General features: G+C 51.9%; 1 protein-coding gene across 3 annotated transcripts in view; it reads right to left on the bottom strand.

The window, feature by feature from the left end:
- Gdap1l1 (ganglioside induced differentiation associated protein 1 like 1) overlaps positions 1 to 8,383 on the bottom strand; it is an 18,766-nt gene extending 10,383 nt beyond the window's left edge. The window contains exons 1-2 of one of the 3 annotated variants that reach the window (XR_003843523.1): positions 8,131 to 8,382; positions 439 to 684 (exon numbers count right to left, since the gene is read on the bottom strand). Coding sequence is in view for 1 of the 3 variants with exons in the window: in XM_021192956.1 (XP_021048615.1) it covers positions 439 to 631; positions 8,131 to 8,310 (373 nt within the window). In the remaining 2 variants the exon portion in view is untranslated. Of the gene's footprint in view, positions 1 to 438; positions 685 to 8,130 lie in introns of all 3 variants that reach the window. The other 2 variants (XR_003843522.1, XM_021192956.1) reach the window with 2 other exon arrangements.
- Between the last annotated feature and the right edge of the window lie 1,849 nt (positions 8,384 to 10,232).

The following is a 10,232-nucleotide window of genomic DNA, read 5'->3' as shown; positions in this document are numbered from 1 at the left end:
TTCAGGGTTCACACTGCCTGACAGCATGCCAATGGGGTTCCAGGGTGTCCTGTGTGTATCTTCAGGGTTCACACTGCCTGACAGCATGCCAATGGCGTTCGTGGGAATCTGGTCCTGACTATGCTTAGAGCTTGTAGGGTTTTGGGCTCTGAGAAAATTTCATCCTGCTTAGATGGGAGCCTATGGGAAACCTGAGGGCCAGGCTGAACCTGAACGAGCTCCTAGGAAAGAAGAGAGCTGCGCCCCCTTGACCTGGGTTTTCTGGGCCTGGTCAGGCCAGGGAGAGGTGTGTGACTCTGGAGCCATCTGAGCCCTCATGGTAGCCTCTGGTTTCTTTGGGGGAACACTGAGTCCTCCCCATGGGTCAGTGGCTTGCTTAGCTTCAAAGCTGTCTGAGCCCATGGGCAGGGATGCCCACCCCTTGGGGGCATAGCATACCTCCTGTGAAGGTGCGTTCCACGTAGTCAATGATCTGGTCGTAGTCACTGATAATGTTGTCTCTGTGGATAATGACTGGGACCTCCTCACCCAAGTTGAGCCGCATGAACCACGGTTCCTTATGCTCACTCTGAGGCAGGCTCACATCTCTCTCTTCACAGGCCAGGCCCTTCTCAGCGATCACCAGCCGCACCTGCAGGCGCCAGGGTCAGAGCGGGGGGAAGGCGGGTGGACACAGGGGACACTCTGCCCGGGGTGGAGGGAGGCATGCAGGAAGGGAGGTCAGAGGTCACACACAAGAGGGGACACTTGCTTGCAGCCCATTCTTGGGCACTTGAGGGGCACGGGGCAATGGCTCAGGGGCGTGTGCTTGTGGATTGGAGAAGAATGTAGCCAGAGGCTAGAACGCAGGGCAGTGCTAAGGGTCTAACATGTGGGACTGGGGTTCCATCTGTGCAGATGTGGGCAAACTGCCTGAACCCCTAGGGCCAAATGAAAGTATTTATAGCTCTAAGTCTGTGTCTAGCACACAGATGAGCTCAGTTCACACTTAGTATTACCATGATGCAGACACTCGGCCCTGGACTCCAGTGGATCTGGCCAGGAAATTCACAGAAGTTCCAAGTATCATCATAACCAAGCGCTAAATGCCTCAAATGATTTGCGAGACTGAGTGAGGTAGAAGATAATGCGCCCATATTCACGTAGTCCTGAGTTGTTTCAAACACCTTCCCATCTTGATTGCCTGGCTGGATACTGGCAATAGCAACTAGAGGTATCCAGGTCGAGGCTGGAGCAGCTAAAGCTAAGAGAGGGTAGGCACCAATCTCACCTCACACAGCAGGGCTAGTCTCTCCCAAGTCTTCCCTTATGTCTCTAGGGGCCCGATGAGGGGTACACTCTCCTGATCCAGGCTGTGTTTGCCTGAAGCTCTTAGAGCCCAGTTCCCTCACTTATAGGGTGAGACTCAGAAGGAGGCTGGTCTCGTCCTAGACCCTGGAAAGGGGGTAGTGGTAACCCACCCCATAACTGTCTCCACCCATCTTTTGGTTCTAATCCAGGGCCCAGAGGCCACCCCCCCCCCAAAAGAGGTAGAGCCCAATTCTTGAGCATTTATGTCCTCTCACACCATAGATGGCAAACATGGGCTGAGCATCCCGACCCCCTCGGAGAGTTCAGGTTTAGTTTCAGAAGAGGGGGGACTAGTGTCAGAATCACAGGCTTGCTCCATCTGTTCCAACCCGGAAGACTTTAAAAGCCTTCTTACTCCTGGGAGCCTCCTGTTGTAGGGCATCCTACTGTGTTCCCTCAGAGGGATGTGGGAGGAGTAAAAGCCCAATCCTGTACGATGTTCCAGCACACAGTAGAGTAATAGATATTAGCTACTTGGATCAGACCCCATATTCTGGCTAGCATTTGTCAACTTGACACAAACTACAGTCATTTGGGAAGAGGCGCTCTCAACTGAGAACATGAGAAAATGCCTCCATAAGGTCCAGCTGTAGGCAAGTCTGAAGCACATTTTTCTTAATTAATGATCAATGTGGGAGGGTCCAGATCACTGGGCATAGTGATAGCCCTGGGCAGGTGGTCCTGGGTGTATTGGAAAGCAGGCTGAGCAAGCCGTGGGGAGCAAGCCAGTGAGCCACATTCCTCCATGGCCTCTGCATCAGCTCCTGCCTCCAGGTTCCTGCCTTGCTTTCCTTTCTGCCCTACCCTGACTTCACTCAGTGATAGGCTGTTTATTATCCGAGAGGTGTAAGCTTTCAATAGACGCTTTCCTCCCCAAGTTGCTTTTGGTCAGTTTTGTGTTCATCACAGCAATAGAAAACTAAGACAGCAGGTTTGATAGAAAGACTAAGAATGGAAGTCCACCTGGCTCTACCGATGTTTGCTGTGTGATCTGAAGAGCCCCACTCTTCCAGCTTCTTCCTTCCCAGCCTGCACCCTTCCCACCAGTTCCCTCTGGGGTCATAGGAGGGATTTCTGGTTCCACCAGGAGGAACCACTGCAGAGGGAGCAGGCCGGGCAGCATCTATTTGCTCTAGGTGAGTGACTGGGCAGCTGTGTGCGCATGTGTACAGTGTGCTTGTGGGAGTGTAAAGAAAGTGTGTGTACTCGGCTTAGTAGAGTTTGTGTTCGTGGGCAGGGCGTGTGTGAATGTGCATATGTGAACCAGTGGCAGTGGCAGTTGGGAGGGGTGGTGTCTTGGAGAAGCCCCTAAGCTTTGAGGTGGAGCTGGGCACAGAACACAGCCAGGTCCCTTCTTCCTGTGTATCCCAGTGGTCTTTGGCTCTGCCAAGCTGGGAGATGGGGCTGCTGGTCAACCTGACTAGAAAGAAGACCAAACCAGGCCTTTGCCCTTGCCCTTGGTCTTCTGCCCTGTCAGGGCACCTTTCCCAGCATGCCACACTCTGTGCTGTGCCCTGAGGCTCCCTCGAGGGAGTCAGGTATGGGCTTCTGCCTGGGGAGGGACTATCTTTAGAGACACAGTAGCTGCTGGGAGTGGCCTCAGGTCACCCTGGCAGATGGCCAAGGAGGTTTTCACCTTTAGTGGAGCTGAAGGCCAGAGCCATGAGCAGGGGAGGGAACCCAGAGAGGAAGCCAGACCCAGGGGAAGGGCACACAGCCACCACGGCCATCTGCCACTCAGTCTCCTGGAGACTTGGTTAGTTAGACCCGGGGAGGGGGGTCACCACTCTGTGTCACGATCTCAGGGGAATCTACCTCTTCTGTGGGTGCCTGGAAAGGATTTCCTGCTGCCTCATTAGGACGACGCACAGTAGGATGGTTGCGATGGCCTGGCTTGGCTTTTCTACCCTGTAGTGTAGTCACTGAGTGACTTTGTAAAAGGCACTCAAGACCTCTGAGCCTTACTTATTTTTCCAATGCCCCCTCCCCATTTAAGACAATGAACAGCTACTGGTTTACTGAAGCAGATACTTTCTTTTTCTAGCCCAGGCTGACCACTCCCTCCCTATAAAGCCAATAGTGACCTTGAAATCTTGCCCTCAGCCTCTGTCTCCTGAGTGCTGGGGTTACAGGTGTGTGCCACTATGCCCGGCTTATCAAACCCCAATGACTTATGAACACATCACTTTGTGTTCAGTGTGAACCTACAAGCCAGGCCTTGCCTTAACTGCTAGTGCTGGAGGCTCTGGGGTGAACATAACAGACCCCATTCTGCTACTCCTGATGCTCTAGGCAGGACAGATGAAGGTAAAATGTTAAGGCAATAGGGCCACAGTACCAGAGTGTTACGGAGACAGGGACAGCTTTGAACAGGATGGTACATCAGGTGGGCCTATGAGGACGTAACTTCTCAACACAACTCTAACAAGGGGACGGAGAGATCCACGTGAGGACCTGGGCAGGGAGTTTCAGGGGAAGAGCATCCACTGCAGAGGTACAAGGCAGAGCCATAAGGAGATGTTGGAAGCATCAGGAAGCGAGGACGGGTGGGTGAGGACCAGGAATGGAGTACAAGGACTGTGTACTGTGACTTAATGAGGACTCCCAGACTCAGCTGGGGGGTGGGGGATGTGCAAATAAATTCAGGGAGTCTGTGAGTGAGGGCAGGGATGACATGTCCCTTTAGTGACAGAAGCTCCCTGACTGTTATCCCTTCTTTAAGGACGTGGGCAGACAAGTTGGGTGTGGGTGTGGCTTGACAGTTGTTGCAGTTACTCAAAGTATGTGTATACTCACTGGGACTTGAACAGGACCTGCCTCCAGACTGTGTCAGATAGTGGGCTGGTGCTGAAAGACACGTCATTACATGGAGTGGTGGTATTAAAAATATTTCCATAGATGACCTTGGAAACGACTGGGTCCTTTTCTGCTCTAATTACCCGACCATGGGACATTATTCAACTGAAAACAGTGTGCTGAGGAGGGTCCATGACTATCTGCGACTGCGTCTGACTCTCAATCATGTTAGGAGCCTTTGGGCCATTGTGAAGATCCTGGGTCTCTCTTAGAGGGACTAGGGAGATGCCTGAGCAGGAGTGTGCTGAACACACAGTAGGTCAGGCTGGTAGGAAGTGCCCAGGAGTTTGAAAGGCAAGATAGTTATCCTTTCGGCTCTTGCATGGAATCAGGAGGCCTGGTCCCTGGCAGGACCCAGACCTAAGGCTTTTAACGTTGGGGGCTAAAGGCTGGTACAGGGCCCCTCGCAGGCACAGCTGGGACAGGGGAAGGGTCCAAGAGGATGGGACGGAGGAACCTTTACTCAGATATGTTTCAGGGTGCCAGGATGGCCTGAGATCACTCTCATAGAAATAGCAAGATCATCACCAAGCCACTCTTACATCTGTCTGCTGTCCCAGGCGATGTATGGACAGCCTTATGAGAACTGAAGCACACACTCCCTACAGATACTCTGGGATGTGGTACCAGAACCTGTGAATACCCCGACACTGTCACTATCCAAGCTTTACAAGAGGAAACAAGCCCAGAGACTATGCATGGCCTGGCAAAGCTAGCCAGTAGCAAGTAGCTTAGTTCTGTAAACAAACAAACAAACTAACTAACTAAAAACAAACAAACAAACAAAAAACAACCTAGCAGATATAAGGGGAATGGGGAGTGGTGTGTGTGTGTGTGTGTGTGTGTGTGTNTGTGTGTGTGTGTGTGTGTGTGTGTGTGTGTGTGTGTGTATCTGTTTGTGTGTATATAATGCAGAGGCCACTGGGGTAGGAAAGGCTATTCTTTCTGTATGGGGAAGGAGGGATCCCGGCAGCTGGTAGCTGATATATTTTCCTATTGAGGAAACTGAGGTCCAGAGAAGGAGAGAAGGCCAGGGACATATCCAGTCAGTAGAACTGTGGTCCTCTGACTTTTGCCTCTTTTAGCCTCCCCCCTGGCCTGAGGGGCAGAGCAAACCGGAGAGAAGACATCCTTGGGAGCCATGCTCACATTCCCAGTATGCAGTCCCAGCTTCTTCCCAGCCCCGTGGCCTCCTACCATCACCCAGGATGGGGCCTGAGCACTCCCTGTCAGAGTGCAGCTGTGTAATCAGGAGCTCCATCCATGATTGTGCATGACATCAGTCAGTCCTCACACCCTCAGACTGAGTTACTAGTGTTGCCCACGAAAGACCAAACAAGGTGAAACCTGGAGAGGTTATGATATCCACACGGCCTGAGAGGGACAGGAACCAAATGTGTCTCATGTCACAAGTGGTGTCTTCATGGCAGCCAGTGATCACAGAGTCCTTGACACATGCCATGTACTTTCTAGGCGATACTTGGGAGTTCACATACTGCCTTTACCGCCCCCCCCCCCCCAGTTTATCAAATACATCACTGAGACACAAAAGTCAAAGTAATGTGTATATATTGTCCTGCTAGTCAGGACAGCAGCCCGGCTGGCTAGGCCCAGAGTCTAGACTTTGGGCTCCTACATGGTCTTGCTGCCCTTGGGATCTACTATAGTCCCCAGTGCCCACAGGGGTTGCCATCACTCTCTGAGGTAGAACATTTCTACAAGTAAGAGCTCAGATACAATCAAGGAGGGGCTTCCCAGAGAGTCCGCAGCAAGCTTGGCCCAAGGGCCAAAGGGGAAGATGGAATGCACCCACTGAGTTCCTACTGCACACCAGGCTCTTAACACACACTAGTGTTCTGGAAATCCCCCCAGGCAATCTGCAGAGCCCAGAGAGAAGGAAGGCCCTGTTTTCAGGTGAGGACTGAGTCACAGACAGGTGAAGTGACTTGCCCAGAGTCACTCAGAGGGTAAACAGCCAAGAGGATATGAAACCAGCCACATGATTGCCAAACCCATCCTCCTCTTCCTGTGTGCTGCTTTCAGGCTGTGTGTCTGTACCCTGGTGGAGGAGGCAGGAGGATGCCTAGCTAGCTTGAGAGACACTTAGCCTAAAGGAGTGCTGCTGTGAGTAGTCCCTCCCCTAACTCCAGCCCACCTCTGCCCCATGCTCAGGCTGAATCGTGAATCTTCCCTGGGAGAGGAGCAGGAGTCTCTTGAGGGACAGCAGGGGGATGGATGCCTCCCGCTACCACACATCGTATCCCAGTCATGGAGACCTGCTTCCTGAAGGTTTGCATTGGGAAAGTTCTGGGAACTGGAGGTCAGTCTGACCCGTCTCCAAATCCCCAGTGCCTTGTACAACCCAGGACACACTCAGCAAGCAAGCAGGTGCTTGGTAAGCACATGCAAAATGCATGGACAGGTCTCAGAGTGACCTTGGCTAGATCTGACTCTTCTTTATCTAGCAATTTTTATTTTGATCTTTGAGATTTGAGTCCAGAGCCTCATTCATGTTAAGCACAAGCTCTGCTACTGAGCTGATCCCTGTTAGGGGTGCACTAACACTTCAACAAATCCTCAAACCCGAATCAGCACACCCTCCATCCCTTACCAGGCATCAACAGCAACACTCTCTGTGTACAATGTCACACCATCCTCACAGTAGCTCCCTGCAGAAGCGACAATGTTTATTCCGTTTTACAGATCAGAATGCTTAGCCTTTGGAGAGGCAAACCGGGGCATCCAAAAGCTTCATAGTGGGCCAGCAAAGAAGATGGTTCTCCCACTGGGTTCTCCCTGACTAGTCTTAGACTCAAGGGCTCTAAATTGGGAGACCAAAGAGTGACAGATAGGTAGCCCACCTTTCTCAGTATCACCTAGGTGGGCCTCTAGACTAACAGCCATCTGGAGCAGAATCTGGCAGGCTGTGTCTTAGCCAGGATCATGAAGTGATTTCAAGGCACGGTGGGGTGTGAGTAGAGCCAGCCTGGAGTACTGTTGTGTCACCCCTTAAACAGCCCCTCCAGAAACTCTACTGAGAGGGTTCAAGTTCCTGGTGGCTATCATTACCTCTATTACTATCCCAATTTCCAGGTTATAAAACTTAGTCTGGACCAAAACACAAATCCAAGTCTTTGGTTTCCAAAGCATTTATCTTCAGCAACACTCGCCGGACCCCATGTGTAAAATGAAGGCATGGGACAGGGCGGTGGAGAGCTGGGGTAGTCGGGTAACAGCTTTGCCTTAGAACGAGTTCTGGGCTCTGGCCATGGTGCTGAACCCACTGGCTACAGACAGGACTGCTACCCAGGGTGGGAGACTGAGTCCCTTAGAGCCACCAGGTATTGGGACGCAGTGCCTGGTCTCACTTCTACAAAGCGGAAACCCCGGTGACAGTACTAGGGTGTACTTTCAACTGCCCCTACCCTAAAAAGTAGGGGAGTGTTCTAAGTGGTCTAAGGAGCCAAAGTCGGTCTGTGCCTTTAAGAGCAAATCAGATCTGATGGGCAAGCCAGCTGCTCTGAGGGGATGGGTTAACTCCTTCCTTCTCAGCTCATGAGAAAGGGTGACGGCTGGGGACAGACTTTACAAGCCCCTGACTGAAGAAGACCCCAGCCAGAACGAGGGCCTCAGAGCTGTGGCCCGAGAGTGTCTGGAACAATGGATGGGATGAAAGCTGGCCTAAAGTGAGGCTTCCTCTGCTCAGCCCCATCAGGCCGCTTGCCAGCAGGGCCGGTCTGTCCCCGGCCTTTGTCTCTCTGTTCAGGTGTCCCCAGGAGGGAACGAGGCCTAAGGAGATGCTCCTGGCACTGGGGCAGGGCTCTGCGGCCCCTCAGGACAGTTCCCTCCGGGGAACCCCGGTGGTACCTGTCCCTCTCTCCAGTCCCCTCCCAGTCTCCTGTCCGCACCCCGCGCCCGCTCTACCTTCTGCGAGCTGAAGGACTGGGTCCAGTGGTACAGAACCAGGCTCTCCTTGGGCCAATGGGCGGGGCTGGATGCCTCGGTCGCGTCGGGGGTCTCCACCGGCTTGGCTGCATCGCTCTCCAGCGCCGAGATGGGCCACCAGCTGCAGTTGGTGGGGGTCAGGTTGTTGGGGGTCGCCATGACAGCCCGCGATCCGAGGAGGAAGGAGGCGGCTCGGCGGCGGCTCGCTGGCGCCCAGCATCACATGGCCTCTCCGAGCCTGCCCCTCTTCCTCCTCCCCCTCCCCGCGATGTCATTACTCACTGGGTGCAGGAGGAGGGGCAAGGGGATCCCGGGGTTCTTTCCTTCTCTCAGCTGTAGGTCCTCCCTGAGGGCCCTAGGGAGGGAAGGATGTAGAAACCGGGGCCGAGCCCCCCAGAGCGCTCACAGCTGGCCAGTCACCTGCCAAAGACTTCACCATTATTACTCATTTGTGCCTCTCAATCTTTCGAAACACCTCTTAATTTAAATAAATGGCAGTATAGAGGTCTGTTAACCCTTTTTCACAAGTAGTGTCTGGAGATAGCTTTATTTGAAACTCCATTTTCTGATGTTCCTCTTCCTAAAGGGTTTCCAACAGCAGAAGGGAATGAATTGTAATTTGTTAACCACATCGGCACTTATTCTCTACCCAGGCACTAAGGGTTCTCCAGCTGTCCACCACTTTGGCCTGATTTACAGAGGAAGAAAGGGAGGCTCATACGAGAAGTGACCTTGCTCAAGGTCATAGAGCTGCTAACTGGTGGAGCTGAGATTCAAACTCAAGGCTGACTTCATGCAAGACCAGACTAGCTGGTGATTCAGCAGTCCTGCAAGCAGCAACTCGAGCTCTTTAAAGGAATCATGTGTCTTAGCTATGTAGACATGACTTTCCCAGGTGAGGAGGGGTACCATTGGTGGGATCCTAGGTGACACCATTACCCCAGGATATGTAGCCAGGGAGGAGTCTGAATACAGCCCTTGTGCCTCTCCTGTAGGAGATTTTAAATGTTCTTTGGAACTTATGTAAGGTTACCTTAGCATACCCATGCTTCCCCTGGAAAGTATTTTATTAGAGATTTATTTATTTGTATGTGTATGGGTATTTTTGTCTGCATGAATATGTCTGTGTGCTAGATGCATGTCTGGTGCCCTCAGAGGCCAGAAGAGGGTGTCAGATCCCCTGGGACTGGAGTTATAGTTAGCCACCATGTGGATTTGAACACCAGTCCTCTGGAAGAGCAGCCAGTGCTCTTAACAGCTGAGCTACCTCTTCAGTCCCAGAATATGAATATTATTAATGTCATAACTTACCTTTGAGAAGTGGACCCCGAGCTAGTAGTTGAAAAATACAGTTACTGGCCCCTAAAGAGTGGGAGAAGCTATGAGAAATATATCCTTGGGCAATGTCTGCAAATGTCACAGAATGAACTTACATAGACTGGTTTTACCGAGGACCCCTGTTTCATGAGGCCGTTTGTTGAACCCTGCTCTTATGACTTAATATAACTGGGAGAGCAGGCTTCATAGTTTGCTGTTTCAGACTGCTGGACGCTTCACCTCACAGACGGTGTTGAAGACATGGCTGGTCTTTCTTTCTTTCTTTCTTTCTTTCTTCTTTCTTTCTTTCTTTCTTTCTTTCTTTCTTTCTTTCTTTCTTTCTTTCTTTCTTTCTTTCTTTCTTTCTTTCTTTCTTCTGCCAAGTAAGTGAACTTCTGTGGAGCTCTTTCTTTCCTTTATGCTATGGCTGTCAAGAGCTTGGAGCTGCATTTTCTGAGTCTCATTGTCCCATTGGCCTCCCTGGGTTTTCTATTAGATCGCTTCCCACGAGCCAGACTGAGTGGTCCTGTATCCGCATGCTGAGTGGTCCTATATCCCTATGCTGAGTGGTCCTGTATCCGCACGCTGAGTGGTCCTGTATCCACATGCTGAGTGGTCCTGTATCCCTATGCTGAGTGGTCCTGTATCCGCATGCTCAGTGGTCCTGTATCCGCACGCTGAGTGGTCCTGTATCCGCACGCTGAGTGGTCCTGTATCCCCATGCTGAGTGGTCCTGTATCCCCATGCTGAGTGGTCCTGTATCC

Source organism: Mus pahari, chromosome 3, assembly GCF_900095145.1.
Source record: "Mus pahari chromosome 3, PAHARI_EIJ_v1.1, whole genome shotgun sequence".
Lineage (NCBI taxonomy): Eukaryota > Metazoa > Chordata > Mammalia > Rodentia > Muridae > Mus > Mus pahari.
This window is presented reverse-complemented; position numbering and strand designations above follow the sequence as displayed.